The sequence below is a fragment of the Scyliorhinus torazame genome, chromosome 2 (genome assembly GCF_047496885.1).
Source record: "Scyliorhinus torazame isolate Kashiwa2021f chromosome 2, sScyTor2.1, whole genome shotgun sequence".
Classification (NCBI taxonomy): domain Eukaryota; kingdom Metazoa; phylum Chordata; class Chondrichthyes; order Carcharhiniformes; family Scyliorhinidae; genus Scyliorhinus; species Scyliorhinus torazame.
In genome coordinates, this window is record NC_092708.1 from 14,039,381 (window position 1) to 14,064,948 (window position 25,568).

The 25,568-nt window shown below is 45.9% G+C and overlaps 1 protein-coding gene across 2 annotated transcripts in view; it reads left to right on the top strand.

Annotated features, from left to right (window-relative positions):
* The first annotated feature begins 430 nt into the window (after window positions 1-430).
* Window positions 431-25,568, top strand: part of abcb6a (ATP binding cassette subfamily B member 6 (LAN blood group) a) — a 300,475-nt gene continuing 275,337 nt past the window's right edge. The window contains exons 1-2 of one of the 2 annotated variants that reach the window (XM_072468683.1): window positions 431-899; window positions 23,465-23,996. In XM_072468683.1, coding sequence (XP_072324784.1) covers window positions 23,481-23,996 — 516 coding nt within the window. In that variant the 5' untranslated portion in view covers window positions 431-899; window positions 23,465-23,480. The remainder of the gene's footprint in view (window positions 900-23,464; window positions 23,997-25,568) is intronic. The other variant, XM_072468682.1, reaches the window with a different exon arrangement.

The window sequence follows — 25,568 nt, forward strand, 5'->3', positions numbered from 1 at the left end:
TCCGGATGACAAAGAGCATTCCTCCAGCTCCCACACTATTAGTTGGGCAGTTTGTGATGGACATTCAATGCTGGCCCAGCCACACCCAGACAGCTTGAATGGTAAAATAAATCCATTGGATGCAAGGTTATAATAATCATCATTATTATTGTCACAAGCAGGCTTACATTAATACTGCAATGAAGTTACTGTGGAAATCCATTAGTCGCCACATTCCGGCGCCTGTTCGGGTACACAGAGGGAGAATTCAGAATGTCCAATTCACCTAAGCACGTCTTTTGGGATCTGTGGGAGGAAACCGGAGCGCCCGGAGGAAACCCACACAGACACGGGGAGAACGTGCAGACTCCGCAGACAGTGACCCAAGCCGGAAATCGAACCTGGAACCCTGGTGCTGTGAAGCAACAGTGCTAACCACTGTGCTGCCTCTTTTCTCTCTCTCCCTCTCTCTCTGGAGGATGCCAAAGACCCAAGTCCCATTTGAAGAAGAGCTCCTGCTGCCTGTGGCCCGGTTACCCTTCAACCCACCACCTCTATTCAGACAATCTGGGGTTATTTATCTCATTGCTGCTTGTGGAGGTTGTAGTGCCGTAAATTGTACACGGTCCAGTGGTCGTGAAATCGGGTCTTTTTTTGCTGAATTGGTGAGGCGTGGCAGCTGGAGATCAATGCCGGTTGTACCTGCCCAGGGGCACCTGCTGTAACACGGGAGCTAGTCGAGCTGCACAGGCAAGTGTAGCAGGAGCCCGGGGCGGCATTGCGGGCGCGGTGAGCCACGCTGCGAAATTTGCTGAGGCCTAGAAACGGCAAGGAAATACTTTTCACTTCTTCGGCCATTTATCTTTCCACAAGAGAGGGGGGAGATAAAGCGAGCATAGCGGTGTGCGGAGGAGATCGAGGTGAGAGTTAGTGTGGGAGAGCCTTGTGTTTGAACTTCCAGCTCCTGTATAATGTCAGGGCACCGAGCCAGCCTTCAGTAGGACCCGTCCGGGGCTGCAGCCTCGGTGTGTTTACCTTCTGACTTGTAACATTTCCTCACCAGAGCCGTACCATTTCCATATTCTGATTCCACATTGACCTTTTGGCTCGTTTAGGGACGCAGCTAATCCGTATCTGGGTAAAATATCAGGATTTATTTTGTACCGTTTTGGTCCTGGGAGTAATGCTGTTGCACCGATCTGCTTTGAAGGTGGCTCAATTGGGAGTTAATTTTATTTATTCATGGGTTATGGTAGCGTCACTGGTAAGGTCAGTATTTGCCGTTTGCCTTAAGTGCCCTTAAGAAAGTAGTGGCGAGTGGTGTTCTTGAAGTCCTGTAATAAATGTGATGTAGAGACGCTCTCAGTGCCATGATTTAAACCCAATGACAATGCAGGAACGGTGATATAACTCCGTCAGAATGGTGTGTGACTTCATAGATTTCATAGAATTTACAGTGCAGAAGGAGGCCATTCGGCCCATCGAGTCTGCACTGGCTCTTGGAAAGAGCACCCTACCCAAGGTCAACACCTCCACCCTATCCCCATAACCCAGTAACCCCACCCAACACTAAGGGCAATTTTGGACACTAAGGGCAATTTATCACGGCCAATCCACCTAACCTGCACATCTTTGGACTGTGGGAGGAAACCGGAGCACCCGGAGGAAACCCACGCACACACAGGGAGAACGTGCAAACTCCGCACAGACAGTGACCCAAGTCGGAATCGAACCTGGGACCCTGGAGCTGTGAAGCAATAGTGCTAACCACTTGGAGGAGAGCTTGTAGGTGGTGGTGTTCCCATGTGTCTGCTGCCCTCGTCCTTCTTGGTGATAGAGCTTTTGGAGGTACAGATTTGGGAGGTTCTGTCGAAGGATGTTTGATGAGTTGCTCAGGTGCATCTTGTAGATTGTGCGCGCCGCTGCCACTACGCATTGGTGGCGGAGGGAGTGAATGTTTAAAGTGGATGGCGTGTCTGTCACACAAACAGGTCTGTCATGAATGGTGAGGAACTTCTTGAGTGTTGTTGGAGCTGTACTCATTCAAGCAACTGGAGAGTATTCCATCACGCACCTGCTCCTGACCTGGCGATAGTGATGAGGCTTTGGGGAGTCAGGAGGTAAACTACTCGCCCTGGGATTTGACCTGCTCTTGTAGCCACAGTATTTATATGGCTAGTCCAGTTAATTTTTTTTGAAAAGGTAGCTTAACAGATTAAATGACCAAAGCAGATGTGGACATTACTTTTACAAACTAAACTTATAAGTAGAACTAGGTTTAGCACAAGGCTAAAGAGCTGGCTTTTAAAGCAGACCAAGGCAGGCCAGCAGCACGGTTCAATTCCCGTACCAGTCTCCCCGAACAGGCGCCGGAATGTGGCGACCAGGGGCTTTTCACGGTAACTTCATTTGAAGCCTACTTGTGACAATAAGTGATTTTCATTTCATTTCATGTCAGTGAAGTGCATGTATCATTGTTGGAGAGAGATCTGTAGATTATGATGTAGTAAAGAAAGCTATCACTTGTGCATATGAGTTGGTTCCTGAGTCTTATAGACAGAAATTTCAAAACATCATTAATAAAACAGCCTGGAAAACCTTGTATTCAATTTGAGAGTAAAGCAAAGTGATTTTGACCATTGAGCATTAAAGATAGAGAATATATGAAGCCCTTCGAGAGGTCATTCTTTTGGAAGAATTTAAAGATTCACTTCCTTTGATTATTTCACAGTAACTTCATTTGAAGCCTACTTGTGACAATAAGCGATTTTCATTTCATTTCATTTCATTAGGACGCAATTTGAGGAACAAGAAGCTAGAGTTAGTTGATGATTACAGATTGGTCCCTGGAACCAAACCTATTTTCCGTAATCCTTTTAAACGTGAGAAGGATAAGAAGTGGGAAGGAGAAAAGAAAACCAATAATAAACAAAGAACAAAGACAAAGAAACAAAGAAATGTACAGCACAGGAACAGGCCCTTCGGCCCTCCAAGCCCGTGCCGACCATACTGCCCGACTAAACTACAATCTTCTACACTTCCTGGGTCCGTATCCTTCTATTCCCATCCTATTCATATATTTGTCAAGATGCCCCTTAAATGTCCCTATCGTCCCTGCCTCCACTACCACCTCCGGTAGTGAGTTCCAGGCACCCACTACCCTCTGTGTAAAAAACTTGCCTCGTACATCTACTCTAAACTTTGCCCCTCTCACCTTAAACCTATGCCCCCTAGTAATTGACCCCTCTACCCTGGGGAAAAGCCTCTGACTATCCACTCTGTCTATGCCCCTCATAATTTTGTATACCTCTATCAGGTCGCCCCTCAACCTCCTTCGTTCCAGTGAGAACAAACCGAGTTTATTCAATCGCTCCTCATAGCTTATGCCCTCCATACCAGGCAACATTCTGGTAAATCTCTTCTGCACCCTCTCTAAAGCCTCCACATCCTTCTGGTAGTGTGGCGACCAGAATTGAACACTATACTCCAAGTGTGGCCTAACTAAGGTTCTATACAGCTGCAACATGACTTGCCAATTCTTATACTCAATGCCCCGGCCAATGAAGGCAAGCATGCCGTATGCCTTCTTGACTACCTTCTCCACCTGTGTAGCCCCTTTCAGTGATCTGTGGACCTGTACTCCTAGATCTCTTTGACTTTCAATACTCTTGAGGGTTCTACCATTCACTGTATATTCCCTACCTGCATTAGCCCTTCCAAAATGCATTACCTCACATTTGTCCAGGTTAAACTCCATCTGCCATCTCTCCGCCCAAGTCTCCAGACAATCTAAATCCTGCTGTATCCTCAGACAGTCCTCATCGCTATCCGCAATTCCACCAACCTTTGTGTCGTCTGCAAACTTACTAATCAGACCAGTTACATTTTCCTCCAAATCATTTATATATACTACAAAGAGCAAAGGTCCCAGCACTGATCCCTGTGGAACACCACTGGTCACAGCCCTCCAATTAGAAAAGCATCCCTCCATTGCTACCCTCTGCCTTCTATGGCCTAGCCAGTTCTGTATCCACCTTGCCAGTTCACCCCTGATCCCGTGTGACTTCACCTTTTGTACTAGTCTACCATGAGGGACCTTGTCAAAGGCCTTACTGAAGTCCATATAGACAACATCTACTGCCCTACCTGCATCAATCATCTTAGTGACCTCCTCGAAAAACTCTATCAAGTTAGTGAGACACGACCTCCCCTTCACAAAACCGTGCTGCCTCTCACTAATACGTCCATTTGCTTCCAAATGGGAGTAGATCCTGTCTCGAAGAATTCTCTCCAGTAATTTCCCTACCACTGAAGTAAGGCTCACCGGCCTGTAGTTCCCGGGATTATCCCTGCCACCCTTCTTAAACAGAGGAACAACATTGGCTATTCTCCAGTCCTCCGGGACATCCCCTGAAGACAGCGAGGATCCAAAGATTTCTGTCAAGGCCTCAGCAATTTCCTCTCCAGCCTCCTTCAGTATTCTGGGGTAGATCCCATCCGGCCCTGGGGACTTATCTACCTTAATATTTTTTAAGACACCCAACACCTCGTCTTTTTGGATCACAATGTGACCCAGGCTATCTACACCCCCTTCTCCAGACTCAACATCTACCAATTCCTTCTCTTTGGTGAATACTGATGCAAAGTATTCATTTAGTACCTCGCCCATTTCCTCTGGCTCCACACATAGATTCCCTTGCCTATCCTTCAGTGGGCCAACCCTTTCCCTGGCTACCCTCTTACTTTTTATGTAAGTGTAAAAAGCCTTGGGATTTTCCTTAACCCTATTTGCCAATGCCTTTTCATGACCCCTTCTAGCCCTCCTGACTCCTTGCTTAAGTTCCTTCCTACTTTCCTTATATGCCACACAGGCTTCGTCTGTTCCCAGCCTTTTAGCCCTGACAAATGCCTCCTTTTTCTTTTTGACGAGGCCTACAATATCACTCGTCATCCAAGGTTCCCGAAAATTGCCGTATTTATCTTTCTTCCTCACAGGAACATGCCTGTCCTGTATTCCTTTCAACTGACACTTGAAAGCCTCCCACATGTCAGATGTTGATTTGCCCTCAAACATCCGCCCCCAATCTATGTTCTTCAGTTCCCGCCTAATATTGTTATAATTAGCCTTCCCCCAATTTAGCACATTCATCCTCGGACCACTCTTATCCTTGTCCACCAGTACTTTAAAACTTACTGAATTGTGGTCACTGTTACCGAAATGCTCCCCTACTGAAACATCTACCACCTGGCCGGGCTCATTCCCCAATACCAGGTCCAGTACCGCCCCTTCCCTAGTTGGACTGTTTACATATTGTTTTAAGAAGCCCTCCTGGATGCTCCTTACAAACTCTGCCCCGTCTAAGCCCCTGGCACTAAGTGAGTCCCAGTCAATATTGGGGAAGTTGAAGTCTCCCATCACCACAACCCTGTTGTTTTTACTCTTTTCCAAAATCTGTCTACCTATCTGCTCCTCTATCTCCCGCTGGCTGTTGGGAGGCCTGTAGTATACCCCCAACATTGTGACTGCACCCTTCTTATTCCTGATCTCTACCCATATAGCCTCACTGCCCTCTGAGGTGTCCTCTCGCTGTATAGCTGTGATACTCTCCTGAACAAGTAGCGCAACTCCGCCTCCCCTTTTACATCCCCCTCTATCCCGCCTGAAACATCTAAATCCTGGAACGTTTAGCTGCCAATCCTGCCCTTCCCTCAACCAGGTCTCTGTAATGGCAACAACATCATAGTTCCAAGTAGTAATCCAAGCTCTAAGTTCATCTGCCTTACCCGTAATGCTCCTTGCATTAAAACATATGCACTTCAGGCCACCAGACCCGCTGTGTTCAGCAACTTCTCCCCGTCTGCGCTGCCTCAGAGCCACACTGTCCCTATTCCCTAGTTCTCCCTCAATGCTCTCACCTTCTGACCTATTGCTCCCATGCCCACCCCCCTGCCATACTAGTTTAAACCCTCCCGTGTGACACTAGCAAACCTCGCGGCCAGGATATTTATGCCTCTCCGGTTTAGATGCAACCCGTCCATCTTATACAGGTCACACCTGCCCCGGAAGAGCTCCCAGTGGTCCAGATAACAGAAACCCTCCCTCCTACACCAGCTGTTTAGCCACGTGTTTGTCTGCTCTATCTTCCTATTTCTAGCCTCACTGGCACGTGGCACAGGGAGTAATCCCGAGATTACAACCCTCGAGGTCCTGTCTTTTAACTTTCTGCCTAGCTCCCTGAACTCCTGCTGCAGGACCTCATGCCCCTTCCTGCCTATGTCGTTAGTACCAATATGTACAACGACCTCTGCCTGTTTGCCCTCCCCCTTCAGGATTCCCTCTACCCGTTCGGAGACATCCTGGACCCTGGCACCAGGGAGGCAACATACCATCCTGGAGTCTCTTTCACGTCCACAGAAGCGCCTATCTGTGCCCCTGACTATAGAGTCCCCTATAACTATTACTCTTTTGCGCTTTGACCCTCCCTTCTGAACATCAGAGCCAGCCGTGGTGCCACTGCTCTGGCTGCTGCTGTTTTCCCCTGATAGGCTATCCCCCCCGACAGTATCCAAAGGGGTATATCTGTTCGAGAGGGGGACAACCACAGGGGATTCCTGCACTGACTGCCTGCCCTTTCTGGTGGTCACCCATTTCTCTGCCTGCACCTTGGGTGTGACCACACTTACATAACTGCGATCTATGACGCTTTCCGCCACCTGCATGCTCCTAAGTGCATCCAATTGATCCAAGAGATGGAACAGTTGGGAATGGTCAGGAAATTTCACCTCCGATCACAAGGGAAGGTGCTGAGGGTGTAAGTGACATTCAGAGGCCTCCATGTACCCATTGTAAAAGCAAAGTGGGACATATTAGGGCAATTGTTAGATATTAAATGGAAGATCAATTGTAGCAGGAGAGGAAGCATCTGAAGGGGAAATGTCTGTTAAAACTAGCAATGGTGCAGGTGAAACATGCTCCTTCAGTTCAATTCCTGCATCAGGTCACTGTCTCTGTGGAGTTTGCACTTTCTCCCCATGTCTGCGTGGGTTTCCTCCGGATGCTCCGGTTTCCTCCCACAGTCCAAAGATTAGGTGGATTGGCCGTGCTGAATTGCCCCTTCGTGTCCAAAAAAGGTAAGGTGGGGTCACTGGGTTATGGGTATATGATCGAGGCGTGGGCCTAGGTAGGGTACTCTATCCAAGGGTCAGTGCAGACTTGATGGGCCAAATGGCCTCCTTCTGCACTGTATTGATTCTATGAGAATTGATGAGAAAAGGGGGTTGATCTCTCCCTTTTCTACTAGTTCAGAGAATTATTTGAGTACTGGCGAAGGAAGTCAGGGTATTGCAAGGTTTGGATGTTTTGTTTCGAAGGGAGAAGTTTTCCCTTAATCTCACGAAGTAACTAAACAAATGAAAATTTTGACAGATATGGGAGCAGATCAATTGTTGATGATGGCTGATGCAATTTGTATTCCAGGAAGTTTTCTGAAGGAAAAATATTAGTAATGGGTATTAATGAAAGGGATGAACTTGTTCTTTGTGTAGAATTACTTTAAGAAATCATTTTGATAATGGAATTGTTACGGTGGGATTATTCCTAAATTGCCTAATGGAGGAATAGATTTCATCCTAGGTAATGATTTGGCTTGTGGAGACGGTAAAGTAATGACAAACTGTATTGCACCAGGCAGTTGATCAAGACGATCTTAACAAACTTTTGGAGTCAAATAAGAGACTTATTTTGAGTGAACACAAGAAGCATCTTTGTTAAGGCACCAAAATTATATTTTGGCTGGATTAAATCGAAATGCAAATTTACGAGATGTGAATTTGGAAAGTGGGCTTGTGTGGAACAGTTACGAAAGGGCAGTTGCACTGAAGACATTCTTTTCTGAGTTGAAAACTGGAAATCAGAAGCAAAAGAAACCAAAGGCTTGGATATGATAATGTTACCATGTATAGATTTGGATGCTTTGTTAAAGTTATTGACTTATTTTGGATAAATCATTTTAGATTAAATGATGTGTAAGGAAGCTACTTGTATGATGTAATGTGGTTAGATGTTCATCACGTGTAATCATGCAGGGGCTGTTTAGCACAGGGCTAAATCACTGGCTTTGAAAGCAGACCAAAGCAAGCCAGCAGCATGGTTCGATTCCCGTAACAGCCTCCCCGAACAGGCGCTGGAATGTGGCGACTAGGGGCTTTTCACAGTAACTTCATTTGAAGCCTACTTGTGACAATAAGCGATTTTCATTTCATAAGTTTGTGTAACGTGGATGTATAACACCAGTGTAAAGAAGTCATCATGATTATGAAAATTTCTTTCTTTCAAAGGGGGTTGTGTTCTGAAAACAATGGTACTTTTCAGGGACTTATATTGGTAAACATTAGAAAAATTGTATAGTTTTAAGTGTGTTTAATTTAATGTTTCTCTGCCTGGAAAGGTAAAACTCATAGTTAAATTCATGCTGGGCAACGTTCATTGCATGTGCGGGTATAGGATAAGTTCCAACTATGTTTCTATTGTGCTTAGAGAGAGCTATGGTGTGAAGAATAAATAAATCATCAGTGTTTGCTTAGCAACTGGGGCCTTTTAAGATAGAGAGGCTTATAAGTTTTAGTTTAATTTGATTGCAGTTGGAGATAGGTAGTAGCAGTTCCTCATTAGTATAGTGGTTAGTATCCCCGCCTAGAAGACTTGGGAGAATTGTCAATGGACGAATAATCTAGAGACCCAGGGTAATGCTCTGAGGACCTGAGTTCGAATCCCACCATGACAGATGGTAACATTTGAATTCAATTAAAAAAATCTGGAGATAGGTAGTGCAAGCGAAGGCAGCTCCCACAACTCTACCAGAAGCATGTGGTTTTAGAAGGCTAAAGTGGGAACCTCTCAGCTTTGCTTGGAGAAACGTCATTCCATGGAGTAATGGTTAAGAAGAAGTGCAGAAACTTGAAGAACAGCTAGTGAAGGAAACCTAGAGAAACGAAGAGAAGTTTCCAAGAAATCTGAGGTTTAAGGTGCTAGTACAGGGAATTGCTCAGTAAAGACAGATAGGGCTGAGAAGAAGGCTGTAAGACGAAAAAAATATCTGGGGCCGGATTCTCCAGTCTCCCAGCCACGTATTTCTCGGTAGTGCGCCGTTCACTGTCGGCAGGATTCTCTCTTCCCACTGCTTGTCAATGAGATTTCCCATTGAAACCACCCCACACCGTCGGGGAAACCCGCGGAAGGGGGTGCGCTGCCAGTCGGAAAGAGGATCTCAACAGCTGAGATTTCCGGCCCAGAAGTTATTTATGGGTTTGTGAGATTTTACTACAGCTTGTGGAGCGTGAAATGACTATGGAAATCGGAGTTTGCGTAAAAGCAGTTTAAAACAAAATAAATCCTAAAAAAGGTTGGTGTAAAATCCTGGACTGGATTCTTTGTTACATGTGGAGTGGAAGCTTTATGTAAAAGTGACATTTGGAAAACCTGGTCTCGATTTTGGAATGCATTATTTTGAGAAAAGATTTTAAAGTGTGTTTTTGGAGTGTTGAAATTGTTGAAGTTAACCGAAGGTTTAAGACATGGCAGGAGATCTCAGACCCGTGTCATGCTCCTCGTGTGCGATGTGGGAGCTCAGGGACACGTCCACTGTCTCTGGCTCCTTCACGTGCATGAAGTGTGTCCAGTTGCAGCTCCTGTTAGATCGCTTGACGGCTCTGGAGCTGCGGATGGACTCTCCTTGGAGCGTCCGCGATGCTGAGGACGTCGTGGATAGCACGTTTAGCGAGTTGGTCACACCGCACGTGAAAGGTACTGAGGGAGATAGTAAATGGGTGACCAAAAGACAGAGCAAGAGTAGGAAGGCAGTGCAGGTGTCCTCTGCGGATATCTCCCTGCAAAACAGATATACCGCTTTGGATACTGTTGAGGGAGATGGCTCACCAGGGGAAGGCGGCAGCAGCCAGTTTCATGGCACCGTGGCTGGCTCTGCTGCGCAGCTGGGCAGGAAGAAGAATGGCAGGGCTATAGTGATAGGGGACTCAATTGTAAGGGGAATAGACAGGCGGTTCTGCGAACGCAATCGAGACCCCAGGATGGTATGTTGCCTCCCTGGTGCAAGGGTCAAGGATGTCTCGGAGCGGCTGCAGGGCATTCTGGGGGGGGGGGGGGGGAGGGTGAACAGCCAGCTGTCGTGGTGCACATAGGCACCAACGATATAGGTAAAAAATGTGACGCGGTCCTACAAGCTGAATTTAGGGAGCTAGGAGTTAAACTTAAAAAGTAGGACCTCAAAGGTAGTAATCTCAGGATTGCTACCAGTGCCACGAGCTAGTCAGAGTAGGAATGTCAGGATAGAGAGGATGAATACGTGGCTCGAGAGATGGTGCAAGAGGGAGGGATTCAAATTCCTGGGACATTGGAACCGGTTCTGGGGGAGGTGGGACCAGTCTGCACCTGGGCAGGACTGGAACCGATGTCCTAGGGGGGGTGTTTGCTCGAGCTGTTGGGGAGAGTTTAAACTAATGTGGCAGGAGGATGGGAACCGACGCAGGAAGTTGGAAGGTAGTAAAACAGGGACAGAAATAAAAGGCAGTAAGGGGGAAAGTGTAAGGCAGAGAAGCCATAGTCAAAAATCAAAAAGGGTGACAGTACAAGGTACAGTGACTGAGGGGAGCTCCGTGAATAGGACCAGGAATACTAAAAGAAATAAAACGGGAAGTGAAAACATTAATGGTAAGCGATGCGGCAGGTTGTTACAGGAAGATGTGGGTTCGACGACAAGGAAAATTAGGAGAAAGGTTAAGAGGAAATATAACTTGGGAGAGGTTACTGATCGAGGTGTTAAGATTCAGAACAGAGGTAAAAAAGCCAACATAAGTGTACTTTACCTGAATGCTCGTAGTATTCGGAATAAGGTAAATGAGTTGATGGCGCAAATCATCGTGAATGACTATGATTTAGTGGCCATTACTGAAACATGGTTAAAGGATGGTCACGACTGGGAGTTAAATATCCGAGGGTATCAAACTTTTCGGAAGGACAGAGTGGATGGTAAGGGAGGTGGTGCAGCTCTGTTATTTAAGGATGACGTCCGGGCAACAGTAAGGGATGATATCGGTGCTATGGAGGATAAGGTTGAATCCATTTGGGTGGAAATCAGGAATAGTAAGGCGAAAAAGTCACTGATAGGAGTAATCTATAGGCCACCAAATAGTAACATTATGGTGGGGCAGGCAATAAACAAAGAAATAACAGATGCATGTAGAAATGGTACAGCAGTTATCATGGGGGATTTTAATGTACATGTTGATTGGTTTAACCAGGTCGGTCAAGGCAGCCTTGAGGAGGAGTTTATAGAATGTATCCGCGATAGTTTCCTCGAACAGTATGTAATGGAACCTATGAGGGAACAAGCAGTCCTAGATCTGGTCCTGTGTAATGAGACAGGATTGATTCAGGATCTCATAGTTAGGGATCCTCTCTGAAGGAGCGATCACAATATGGTGGAATTTAAAATACAGGTGGAGGGCGAGAAGGTAAAATCAAGCACTAGTGTTTTGTGCTTAAACAAAGGAGATTACAATGGGATGAGAGAAGAACTAGCTAAGGTAGACTGGGAGCAAAGACTTTATGGTGAAACAGTTGAGGAACAGTGGAGAACCTTCCAAGTGATTTTTCACAGTGCACAGCAAAGGTTTATACCAACGAAAAGGAAGGACGGTAAAAAGGGGGAAAATCGACCGTGGATATCTAAGGAAATAAGGGAGAGTATCAAATTGAAGGAAAAAACATACAAAGTAGCAAAGATCAGTGGGAGACTAGAGGACTGGGAAATCTTTAGGGGGCAACAGAAAGCTACTAAAAAAGCTATAAAGAAGAGTAAGATAGATTATGAGAGTAAACTTGCTCAGAATATAAAAACAGATAGTAAAAGTTTCTACAAATACATAAAACAAAAAAGAGTGGCTAAGGTAAATATTGGTCCTTTAGAGGATGAGAAGGGAGATTTAATAATGGGAGATGAGGAAATGGCTGAGGAACTGAACAGGTTTTTTGGGTCGGTCTTCACAGTGGAAGACACAAATAACATGCCAGTGACTGATGGAAATGAGGCTATGACAGGTGAGGACCTTGAGAGGATTGATATCACCAAGGAGGTAGTGATGGGCAAGCTAATGGGGCTAAAGGTAAACAAGTCTCCTGGCCCTGATGGAATGCACCCCAGAGTGCTAAAAGAGATGGCTAGGGAAATTGCAAATGCACTAGTGATAATTTACCAAAATTCACTAGACTCTGGGGTGGTCCCGGCGGATTGGAAATTAGCAAACGTGACACCACTGTTTAAAAAAGGAGGTAGGCAGAAAGAGGGTAATTAGAGGCCAGTGAGCTTAACTTCGGTAGTAGGGAAGATGCTGGAATCTATCATCAAGGAAGAAATAGCGAGGCATCTGGATGGAAATTGTCCCATTGGATAGACGCAGCATGGGTTCATAGCGGGCAGGTCGTGCCTAACTAATTTAGTGGAATTTTTTGAGCACATTACCAGTGCGGTAGATAACGGGGAGCCAATGGATGTGGTATATCTGGATTTCCAGAAAGCCTTTGACAAGTGCCACACAAAAGGTTGTTGCATAAGATAAAGATGCATGGCATTAAGGGGAAAGTAGTAGCATGGATAGAGGATTGGTTAATTAATAGAAAGCAAAGAGTGGGGATTAATGGGTGTTTCTCTGGTTGGCAATCAGTAGCTAGTGGTGTCCCTCAGGGATCAGTGTTGGGCCCACAACTGTTCACAATTTACATAGATGATTTGGAGTTGGGGATCAAGGGCAATGTGTCCAAGTTTGCAGACGACACTAAGATAAGTGGTAAAGCAAAAAGTGCAGAGGATACTGGAAGTCTGCAGAGGGGTTTGGATAGGCTAAGTGAACGGGCTAGGGTCTGGCAGATGGAATACAATGTTGACAAATGTGAGGTTATCCATTTTGGTAAGAATAACGGCAAAAGGGATTATTTAAATTATAAAATATTAAAACATGCTGCTGTGCAGAGAGACCTGGGTGTGCTGGTGCATGAGTCGCAGAAAGTTGGTTTTCAGGTGCAACAGGTGATTAAGAAGGCAAATGGAATTTTGTCCTTCATTGCTAGAGGGATGGAGTTTAAGACTAGGGAGGTTATGCTGCAATTGTATAAGATGTTAGTGAGGCCACACCTGGAGTATTGTGTTCAGTTTTGGTCTGCTTACTTGAGAAAGGACGTACTGGCACTGGAGGGTGTGCAGAGGAGATTCACTAGGTTAATCCCAGAGCTGAAGGGGTTGGATTACGAGGAGAGGTTGAGTAGACTGGGACTGTACTCGTTGGAATTTAGAAGGATGAGGGGGGATCTTATAGAAACATATAAGATTATGAAGGGAATAGATAGGATAGATGCGGGCAGGTTGTTTCCACTGGCGGGTGAAAGCAGAACTAGGGGGCATAGCCTCAAAATAAGGGGAAGTAGATTTAGGACTGAGTTTAGGAGGAACTTCTTCACCCAAAGGGTTGTGAATCTATGGAATTCCTTGCCCAGTGAAGCAGTAGAGGCTCCTTCATTAAATGTTTTTAAGATAAAGATAGATAGTTTTTTGAAGAATAAAGGTGTTATGGTGTTCGGGCCGGAAAGTGGAGCTGAGTCCACAAAAGATCAGCCATGATCTCATTGAATGGTGGAGCAGGCTCGAGGGGCCAGATGGCCGACTCCTGCTCCTAGTTCTTATGTTCTTATGTAAGGGCAGCACGTGGCATAGTGATTAGTGGCATAGTGATTAGCACTGCTGCCTCACGGCGCCGAGGTAAGGTTCAATCCCGGCTGCAGGTCACTGCCCGTGTGGAGTTTGCACACTCTCCCCGTGTTTACGTGGGTTTTGCCCCCACAACTCAAAAGATATGCAGGGTAGCTGGATTGGCCGCGCTAAATTGCCCCTTAATTGGAAAGAAAATAATTGGGGACACTAAATTTATTTAAAAAAAATAATAATCGGTTCTGTGATTGTTTCCGCCATGTTTTCATGAAATAAAGTTAGCCTTTTGAACCAGGTTTCTATTCTGTGATCTTCCCGTACAGTCATAACATCAACTGGGATCGTAAAAGAAACCCCAGGATTGTTAATGGTGGGGGAGTCCGTGATAATGCAATTGAATGCCAATGGCAGATGGTGAGATAGAGATTCTTGTAATCTAGTTTATCATGTGTGTGGTGCAAATGTGACTAACAACTTCAGTACCTGAGGATTTGTAAATGATACTGAATACTGTCCTGTTGGACTTTAACCTGGTGTTGTAAGACTTCTTACTGTACCTTTATCTGTGTATGGTATTACTCCAGTCAGTGCCAAGCCATGCTATTACAAGATTTCAAGCTACATATGCAATCTGATTCAAGGTCCCATCAAACTAAAGGGTTGGAATTCTGCATTGCATTGCTCTCAGCCTCAATAAGGAAGGACATAAGTGTCTCCCAGATTGTGTAGTGGAGGTGAAAACTCAACACATGAAGGCCCCTAGCTGCAGTACATTGCCACACATCTACCTATTATTAAATATATTCTTTAGAGTTAGCTCCCAGATTTATGGAGGGGAGTAAAGTTTTTTTTATGATTAAATGGTTGGCTCGGGGTCTAGGGGAGGAACAGTACATCAAGCACCGTAGAGTTCCCTATGAACAACACCAATGTGGCACGGTAGCACAGTGGTTAGCACTGTTGCTTCACAGCGCCAGTGACCCCGGTTCGATTCCCGGCTTGAGTCCCTGTCTGTGCGGAGTCTGCACGTTCTCCCCGTGTCTGTGTGGGTTTCCTCCGGGTGCTCTGGTTTCCTCCCACAAGTCCCGAAAGATGTGCTGTTAGGTGAATTGGCATTCTGAATTCTCCCTCTGCGTCCCCGAACAGGTGCCGGAATGTGGCTTTTCACAGTAACTTCATTGCAGTGTTAATGTGAGCCTACTTGTGACAATAGTAAAGAGTTATTATTATTATAACTCTAACCTGCAGTTTTGTACCCCAGAATTATTTGAGTTTGCCAGTTTAGTGAAAATTGTGATGAATAAGGCTACAGTTCCTGGGCTCTGGCAAAGAACCAGGTGTGGCATAAAGAGAAACATTTTGCACAGTGCGGGGTGGTTAAGGTTTGGAATGCCCTACCTGACCGGGTGATTGTCGTCTTCCGAAGGGAATTGGATAAATATTTGGAAGGAGGGAAATAAATTTACAGGGCTATGGGGAACAAATAAGTAAATGGGACCAACTTGATCACTCTTGAAAAGAGCTTGTCCAGCCACAGTGACCTCCTCTGCTGTATTATTCTTTTGATTAAAAGTACTAAATATGTATAAATTATACAAGTGTATAATTTCATCATGTGTACAGTGTCAAAGCACCAAAGAAATGGTGGAATGTACTACTGGAGCTTAGTAGGGGCTGTTTAGCACAGGGCTAAATCGCTGGCTTTGAAGGCAGGCCAGCAGCACGGTTCAATTCCCGTACCAGCCTCCCCGAACAGGCGCCGGAATATGGCAACTAGGGGCTTTTCACAGTAACTTCATCTGAAGCCAGCTTGTGACAATAAGCAATTTTCATTTTCATTTCATTATTGGATCTTTTAATTCTGTTCTCTAACCCAGACTAAAAATTGTCATTTGTCCCTGCCCATTTCTTTATTAGTTCAATCTTCTGTGTTCCCGGCCTATTGCTGCTTCATTTCCTAGTGCCTCAACTGTTTACTAAAATTGTTCTCTGCCCTTATCTGAAACAACAGTCTGCAAGTACTTATCTCCATGCTGGTTTCAGCCCTGTCAAAAACAGATTATAGAAGGGTAGCTTTTTCCAGTTAGTTGGTGTCCTCACCAATTTGTTTTTTTTCAGTGTGGCCGAATGGCTTTGTCGCGCCGGACTCAGTGACGTGACGAGGCCGGGCCTCTCGTGAGATTTGCGAAGGCCCCGCGAGATTTCTATCTGACCATTAATCTTAATCAGGTTAACATAATTAAATATGTCTACGCCAGATTTTCCCGAGGCCCGGCTCCGGGATCTCATGGCTTCGCCTGGAGTTCCTCGCCATGGCTCCTGCAGGGGCACTGCTAGAGGTGCCTGTGTGCCAGGGAAATGGCCCGGGGATGCCCTGCCCTTAAGAAGTGGGGGGAGGGGGGCTCAAGGACCCCTAAGAGGTAAGCTGTGTGGGGGGGGGGGGTTCTGGGGGCCCTGGTGGAGGAGCGGTGTGGGGGGGTGGGTTTGAAACATCGGGGCAGCATTCATAAATGAGGTAAGTGCCCCTTTGGCTGGACGTTCCCGACCGAGCTCAAATAAAGAGCAGAGTCGAGTCTCGTTAGATAGCAGGGTCGTTCTTGGCGTCAACACTCCGCTATCTGCGCCCAAGATGGGACTCTGTTTTTTGTACATTAAATCGCGCCCATAATCTTTGGAGCTAAAATAGAACAAACCAGCGAAGCTAAGGACAGTATTAGATAAAAGAAGAGACTTAAATTCTGGTCAAAAAGAATAGTAAGCCTGCAGTTTGGAAAAGTTTTCAAAAACGATGACCAAGAAATTGTAGAGGGAGAAAATAAAATGTTATATGCACGCGATATAAAAACAGATTTCAGTTTTTACAAATATGCAGAGAGCAGTATATTAGCTCAATTTATTTTGAGGCCGAGATAGAACGATATGTCAAACAAATACTTTCTGTCCATCTTCGCAGTAAGAGGCACAAAGCACATATTGGAAACAAAGGGTTTAATGAGAAACTTAAAGTAATTAATACTAGTAAAGAGAAAGCACTGGAGAAATTAATGAGGCTTTGAAAATTGATAACCTATGGATGAAATTCAGAAAGAAAAGACAGGGCATGGTAAAATCATAGGTTAGAACCAGAGGGAGTCCATTATGTCTCTGCTGGATCTCTGCCGGAGCAACTCTGTTAACCCCAAATCACTGTCTTTTCTGTGTAACACTGCAGGGTGTTTTTACAGGTAATTATTTGAGGCCCTTTTGAAAGCCACATTTGAATCTGCTTCCACCATACTCTCAGATGGCATATTCCAGATCCTGACCACTCATTGGATTTTTAAAAAGTCTTCATGTTGTCTTTGGTTCTCCTGCTGTTCATATTGAATTGGTGACCTTTGGTTCTGCACCCTTAGAACAAAAGAACAAAGAAATGTACAGCACAGGAACAGGCCCTTCGGCCCTCCAAGCCCATGCCGACCATGCTGCCCGACTAAACTACAGTCTTCTACACTTCCTGGGTCCGTATCCCTCTATTCCCATCCTATTCATGTATTTGTCAAGATGCCCCTTAAACGTCACTATCGTCCCTGCTTCCACCACCTCCTCCGGCAGCGAGTTCCAGGCACCCACTACCCTCTGTGTAAAAGAACTTGCCTCGTACATCTACTCTAAACCTTGCCCCTCTCACCTTAAACCTATGCCCCCTAGTAATTGACCCCTCTACCCTGGGGAAAAGCCTCTGACTATCACTCTGTCTGCAAAACTTACTAATCAGACCAGTTACATTTTCCTTCAAATCATTTATATATACTACAAACAGCAAAGGTCCCAGCACTGATCTCTGTGGAACACCACTGGTCACAGCCCTCCAATTAGAAAAGCACCCTTCCATTGCTACTCTCTGCCTTCTATGACCTAGCCAGTTCTGTATCCACCTTGCCAGCTCACCCTTGACCCCGTGTGACTTCACCTTTTGTACTAGTCTACCATGAGGGACCTTGTCAAAGGCCTTACTGAAGTCCATATAGACAACGTCCACTGCCCTACCTGCATCAATCATCTTTGTGACCTCCTCGAAAAACTCTTACCAAGTTAGTGAGACACGACCTCCCCTTCACAAAACCATGCTCCCTCTCACTAATATGTCCATTTGCTTCCAAATGGGAGTAGATCCTGTCTCGAAGAATTCTCTCCAGTAATTTCCCTACCACTGAAGTAAGGTTCACCGGCCTGTAGTTCCCTGGATTATCCTTGCTACCCTTCTTAAACAGAGGAACAACATTGGCTATTCTCCAGTCCTCCGGGACATCACATGAAGACAGTGAGGATCCAAAGAGTTCTGTCAAGGCCTCAGCAATTTCCTCTCCAGCCTCCTTCAGTATTCCGGGGTAGATCCCATCAGGCCCTGGGGACTTATCGACCTTAATATTTTTTAAGGCGCCCAACACCTCGTCTTTTTGGATCTCAATGTGACCCAGGCTATCTACACACCCTTCTCCAGACTCAACATCTACCAATTCCTTCTCTTTGGTGAATACTGATGCAAAGTATTCATTTAGTACCTCGCCCATTTCCTCTGGCTCCACACATAGATTCCCTTGCCTATCCTTCAGTGGGCCAACCCTTTGCCTGGCTACCCTCTTGCTTTTTATGTACGTGCAAAAAGCCTTGGGATTTTCCTTAACCTGATTAGCCAATGGCTTTTCGTGACCCCTTCTGGCCCTCCTGCCTCCTTGTTTAAGTTCCTTCCTACTTTTTTTATATTCCACACAGACTTCGTCTGTTCCCAGCCTTCTAGCCCTGACAAATGCCTCCTTTTTCTTTTTGCCGAGGCCTACAATATCTCTCGTTATCCAAGGTTCCCGAAATTTGCCATATTTATCCTTCTTCCTCACAGGAACATGCCGGTCCTGAATTCCTTTCAACTGACACTTGAAAGCCTCCCACATGTCAGATGTTGATTTACCCTCAAACATCCACCCCCAATCTAGGTACTTCAGTTCCCGCCTAATATTGTTATAATTAGCCTTCCCCCAATTTAGCACATTCACCCTAGGACCACTCTTATCCTTGTCCACCAGCACTTTAAAACTTACTGAATTGTGGTCACTGTTCCCGAAATGCTGCCCTACTGAAACTTCTACCACCTGGCCGGGCTCATTCCCCAATACCAGGTCCAGTACCGCCCTTTCCCTAGTTGGACTGTTTTAGGAAGCCCTCCTGGATGCTCCTTACAAACTCTGCCCCGTCTAAGCCCCTGGCACTAAGTGAGTCCCAGTCAATATTGGGGAAGTTGAAGTCTCCCATCACCACAACCCTGTTGTTTTTACTCTTTTCCAAAATCTGTCTACCTATCTGCTCCTCTATCTCCCGCTGGCTGTTGGGAGGCCTGTAGTATACCCCCAACATTGTGACTGCACCCTTCTTATTCCTGATCTCTACCCATATAGCCTCACTGCCCTCTGAGGTGTCCTCTCGCAGTATAGCTGTGATATTCTCCCGAACAAGTAGCGCAACTCCGCCTCCCCTTTTACATCCCCCTCTATCCCGCCTGAAACATCTAAATCCTGCAACGTTTAGCTGCCAATCCTGCCCTTCCCTCAACCAGGTCTCTGTAATGGCAACAACATCATAGTTCCAAGTACTAATCCAAGCTCTAAGTTCATCTGCCTTACCCGTAATACTTCTTGCATTAAAACGTATGCACTTCAGGCCACCAGACCCGCTGTGTTCAGCAACTTCTCCCTGTCTGCTCTGCCTCAGAGCCCCACTGTCCCTATTCCCTCGTTCTCCCTCAATGCTCTCACCTTCTGACCTATTGCTCCCGTGCCCACCCCCCCGCCATACTAGTTTAAACCCTCCCGTGTGACACTTGCAAACCTTGCGGCCAGGATATTTATGCCTCTCCGGTTTAGATGCAACCCGTCCTTATATAGGTCACGCCTGTCCCGGAAGAGCTCCCAGTGGTCCAGATAACGGAAACCCTCCCTCCTACACCAGCTGTTTAGCCACGTGTTTAGCTGCTCTATCTTCCTATTTCTAGCCTCACTGGCATGTGGCACAGTGAGTAATCCCGAGATTACAACCCTAGAGGTCCTGTCTTTTAACTTTCTGCCTAGCTCCCTGAACTCCTGCTGCAGGACCTCATGCCCCTTCCTGCCTATGTCGTTAGTACCAATATGTACAATGGCCTCTGCCTGTTTGCCCTCCCCCTTCAGAATGCCCTCAACCCGTTCGGAGACATCCTGGACCCTGGCACCAGGGAGGCAACATACCATCCTGGAGTCTCTTTCACGTCCACAGAAGCACCTATCTGTGCCCCTGACTATGGAGTCCCCTATTACTATTGCTCTTCTGCGCTTTGACCCTGCCTTCTGAACATCAGAGCCAGCCATGGTGCTACTGCTCTGGCTGCTGCTGTTTTCCCCTGATTGGCTATCCCCCCCGACAGTATCCAAAGGGATATACCTGTTTGAGAGGGGGACAACCACAGGGGATTCCTGCACTGACTGCCTGCCCTTTCTGGTGGTCACCCATTTCTCTGCCTACACCTTGGGTGTGACCACATTTATATAACTGCTATCTATTACGCTTTCCGCCACCTGCATGCTCCTAAGTGCATCCAATTGCTGCTCCAACCGAACCATGCGGTCTGTGAGGAGCTCCAGTTGGGTGCACTTTCTGCAGATGAAGCCATCCGGGACGCTGGAAGCCTCCCGGACCTGCCACATCTCACAGTCAGAGCACTGCACCCCTCTAACTGACACTACGTCAATTAATTAGTAAATTAAAGTTAAAATTCAGGGAAAAAAAAGTTACTGTTAACTATCTATTTCCTAGCACTAGATTTCTACTATAAATGTGAAAGCTGAATATAGTACTCTCCGATCTCTGCCTGGAGAATAGCCAATGTTGTTCCTCTGTTTAAGAAGGGTGGCAGGGATAATCCCGGGAACTACAGGCCGGTGAGCCTTACTTCAGTGGTAGGGAAATTACTGGAGAGAATTCTTCGAGACAGGATCTACTCCCATTTGGAAGCAAATGGACGTATTAGTGAGAGGCAGCATGGTTTTGTGAAGGGGAGGTCGTGTCTCACTAACTTGATAGAGTTTTTCGAGGAGGTCACTAAGATGATTGATGCAGGTAGGGCAGTAGATGTTGTCTATATGGACTTCAGTAAGGCCTTTGACAAGGTCCCTCATGGTAGACTAGTACAAAAGGTGAAGTCACACGGGATCAGGGGTGAACTGGCAAGGTGGATACAGAACTGGCTAGGCCATAGAAGGCAGAGGGTAGCAATGGAGGGATGCTTTTCTAATTGGAGGGCTGTGACCAGTGGTGTTCCACAGGGATCAGTGCTGGGACCTTTGCTGTTTGTAGTATATATAAATGATTTGGAGGAAAATGTAACTGGTCTGATTAGTAAGTTTGCAGACGACACAAAGGTTGGTGGAATTGCGGATAGCGATGAGGACTGTCTGAGGATACAGCAGGATTTAGATTGTCTGGAGACTTGGGCGGAGAGATGGCAGATGGAGTTTAACCTGGACAAATGTGAGGTAATGCATTTTGGAAGGGCTAATGCAGGTAGGGAATATACAGTGAATGGTAGAACCCTCAAGAGTATTGAAAGTCAAAGAGATCTAGGAGTACAGGTCCACAGATCACTGAAAGGGGCTACACAGGTGGAGAAGGTAGTCAAGAAGGCATACGGCATGCTTGCCTTCATTGGCCGGGGCATTGAGTATAAGAATTGGCAAGTCATGTTGCAGCTGTATAGAACCTTAGTTAGGCCACACTTGGAGTATAGTGTTCAATTCTGGTCGCCACACTACCAGAAGGATGTGGAGGCTTTAGAGAGGGTGCAGAAGAGATTTACCAGAATGTTGCCTGGTATGGAGGGCATAAGCTATGAGGAGCGATTGAATAAACTCGGTTTGTTCTCACTGGAACGAAGGAGGTTGAGGGGCGACCTGATAGAGGTATACAAAATTATGAGGGGCATAGACAGAGTGGATAGTCAGAGGCTTTTCCCCAGGGTAGAGGGGTCAATTACTAGGGGGCATAGGTTTAAGGTGAGAGGGGCAAAGTTTAGAGTAGATGTACGAGGCAAGTTTTTTACGCAGAGGGTAGTGGGTGCCTGGAACTCACTACCGGAGGAGGTAGTGGAGGCAGGGACGATAGGGACATTTAAGGGGCATCTTGACAAATATATGAATAGGATGGGAATAGAAGGATACGGACCCAGGAAGTGTAGAAGATTGTAGTTTAGTCGGGCAGTATGGTCGGCACGGGCTTGGAGGGCCGAAGGGCCTGTTCCTGTGCTGTACATTTCTTTGTTCTTTGTTTGTTCTTTGTTCTTTGTAGATACCCCTCTCAATTATAATTAAGTAATTATGTTTTATTAGTTACCAGTGCTTAATTTTTTAAAATTTAGTGTAGATTCCCACCCAGCCACTCGGGTCACAGCTTTTCTGTGATGTCACTTCCGTCCCCCCCCACACACACACACAATTTGAAAAGGTAATAAAAGTTAAAATGAGTAAAAATCACTTACTTACCTTCTGAGGGTCTCAGATGTTCTCTCCCTGCTGATTAAAAGTTACAGGCCCGAAGAAAGAGAGAGAACAAAACAGTAGGGAAAAAGCACCTTCTCCCACTCTTCACCGAATTACCTCACTGCACTAAATTACCAAGTTTCAAATTCTCACTCTGTCTGTCTCACTCACTCAGGCTGTGTCTCCTTGACCAGCGCAACGCTTCTCGCCATGGGAACAGTTTCTCCTTATCCGCTCTGTAAATTAGTCAAGTGGCACAAAGATCAACGTTTCGCTGTCAACTATTTAATCTAGATCAACGTTTAGCTTTCAACTATTTAATCTATTAGTTGAGGGGACCAACTGTCCCATACCCAAGTTTGCTGACAGTACAAAGCTGTGAGGAGGATGTAACAAAGACATAGAGCACTTAAGTGATTGGGCAAGAACATGGCAGATGGAGTATAATGAGCGGCACAGTAGCTATTTCTTTGACGTGTATGTGGTTAATTCTGTGTTTAAATTAAAGTTTGTTTTAACTTAAAAGATACTTATTGGTCAGATTCAGCACTCCGGGGGTAAAGTATCTTTTCCTCATGGTTTTACAAATCAAAAATTGTTTGGAGTTTCCCAACAGAAAATGGAGTCCAGTCTGATATCCGAACAATGACCAAGTGATTGCTTTTATAAACTATTCTGTTTTTCCACTGTTCCTACTAAAGTGGATGATTTCACACTTCCCCACATTATAATAATAATCTTTATTAGAGTGACAAGTAGGCTTACATTAACGCTGCAATGAAGTTATTGTGAAAATCCCCAAGTCGCTCGGTGCCTGTTCGGGTACACGGAGGGAGAATTCAGAATGTCCAATTCACCTAACAGCACGTCTTTCGGGACTTGTGGGAGGAAACCGGAGCACCCGGAGGAAACCCACGCAGACACGGGGAGAACGTGCAGACTCCGCACAGACAGTGACCCAAGCCGGGAATCGAACCTGGGACCCTGGCGCTGTGAAGCCACAGTGCTAACCACTGTGCTATTGTGCTGCCCTTATTAGCAGGAGCGAAAACGTTTTGGTTACACGTGTATATGTTTAGTGCATGTTCAATTTAAAACTTGTTTCTAATCATTGATTGAATATGGAGGAGACCAACGGGAATTAATACAATTTGTTCTTTTGTTTTACAGCTGGTTGTCTGTTACAATGGCCATTCTTGAGGGTTACTGTGAAGGCAATGCATCTTTGTCAGAAGGATGGATACGGCAAGGACTTTCCCCATGTTTTTATTTCACCCTAGTTTCAACAGTGCTGCTGAGCATCGCCTTCCTCTTTGGCGCGTTGCAATGCGCTTGTTACAACCTGTATGGCACTACAATGGAGCCAAAGTATGTACCTCGCTCTCGTCTCTTCCACCTGCAATTGTTCCTATCAGTGGTGCTGCTACTACAGTTTGGAATCTATATCCTTTGGCAATCCTTTGGCTTGGGCGTGGTGTATGGATACATGATCGTCTACTCATGCTTGTCTGTGATTGGGTGGGCATGTACTATTGTTCTGCTGCGCCTGGAACGCACAAGGGTGTTGGTACAGGACAGGACACGTGGCCACAGTGCCATTTTGCTACTCTTCTGGGCTCTGGCTTTTGCCGCTGAGAATCTGGCATTTGTATCGTGGAAGAGTCCCTTGTGGTGGTGGTCACTGGACAACACTGATCACAAGGTAGGTCCTAAGAAATTAATTTGTTGTGGAGCTAAAGGTGCATTGGATGTAAAAGTGCTGGGCTTAGCAAGGTTGCTTCTCGGACCCGTGCAAGATTGGATTATTCAGCAGCATCTGTGAGGAGTGAAAAATTGGGTTAATATTTTAGATTGGTGATCTTATATTAGAAACAGCCTCATTTACATGCTGCTTGCCAATTTCCTTTATATAAAAGAAACAGGACTGCTAAGCAGTTGTCTAGCCATTAATTCAGGTATCCGGAATCCTGACGTTGGGGACTCGCTGGAATGTTCAGCAGAACAAGCTCAGTGTTTCAGAAGAGGAATCCTGAATTGGGATGAGAGGAAGAGAAGGCTGTCTGGGGTAGGGGAAGGGACTGGGAGGAGCCTACCCTAAGCAGCAGACTGGGCCTCATGATGTCAATGAGCTCATTTGTATCTTTTAAGAAGGACCACCCTGGCTTTCTTGGGTGTCCTTGCTGATTGCAGTCGGTCAGTTTGCTCAGGATAGGATTGGATAAGTGACTGGCCTATTTTAACTGCCATCCCTCCTAGCTGGTCCCCAGAAGGGTAAGCTGTTTCGAGTGAGCCCATTATATACTTGGGGCTGGTTTAGCACAGTGGGCTAAACAGTTGGCTGGTAATGCAGAACAAGGCCAGCAGCGCAAGTTCAATTCCCGTACCGGCCTCCCCAAACAGGCGCCGGAATGTGGCGACGAGGGGCTTTTCACTGCAACTTCACTGAACCCTCCTTGTGACAAGCGATTATTATATCTTGAGGTGATGAGCTCTGGTGAGAAGACCACTGAAATGCACGCCTTTATATACATTTACCTTCCGTTTTCAATTTAGTGAAGTGCCGGTGTGTAATAAATACAGTGAGAAAGTAGGAATTAATGGACAAGAAAAGACCACTGTGATCTTGCTCTTCCACCATCCTGCTGGTCACATAATACAACTGTAATGAGTTCTTATCCAGTCACTGCAATCAATCTCAATCAGCGAGTTGACAACAGAGCCAGATATGAGGCGAGTGTTAAGTGATGGAGAGCTTTGGGAACCTGAGCAGCAAAGTCACCTTTTTCCAAAATAGCGTCAAGGGACTTTTATATCTGCCTTGGAGGTCACATGGAGATTTAATACCTCCCCTGAAACGTGGCATTTCCGACACCGCAGTACCTTTGAGTCTCTGGAATGGGACTTGAGGCCGCCTTCTCCAGACTCAGAGATGAGAATGCAAAGATTCAGCATACTATGGATGACACCTGAATTACACCAATTATGTAAAACCTTGCATTTAAGAGTTTTGAATTAAACCCTTGCTTATCAATGCTGAAGAATACTCCTTTGGACATATGAACCTTGTACTTCAATGCACTGCACGTTTCCGATACACTCAAAATAGGGTCAGCAAGCATTATGATTGAAGCAACATCACTCTCTCCCTTCAGGGAGTAAACATGGTGAGAAATTCAAACGCAGCATATCTCTGAATTTCCAATACTAGGTCACCATCGTATGAAATTCCATATCCTAGAACCTTACAACAGGGAGTAAGGCCCACTGTGCCCAT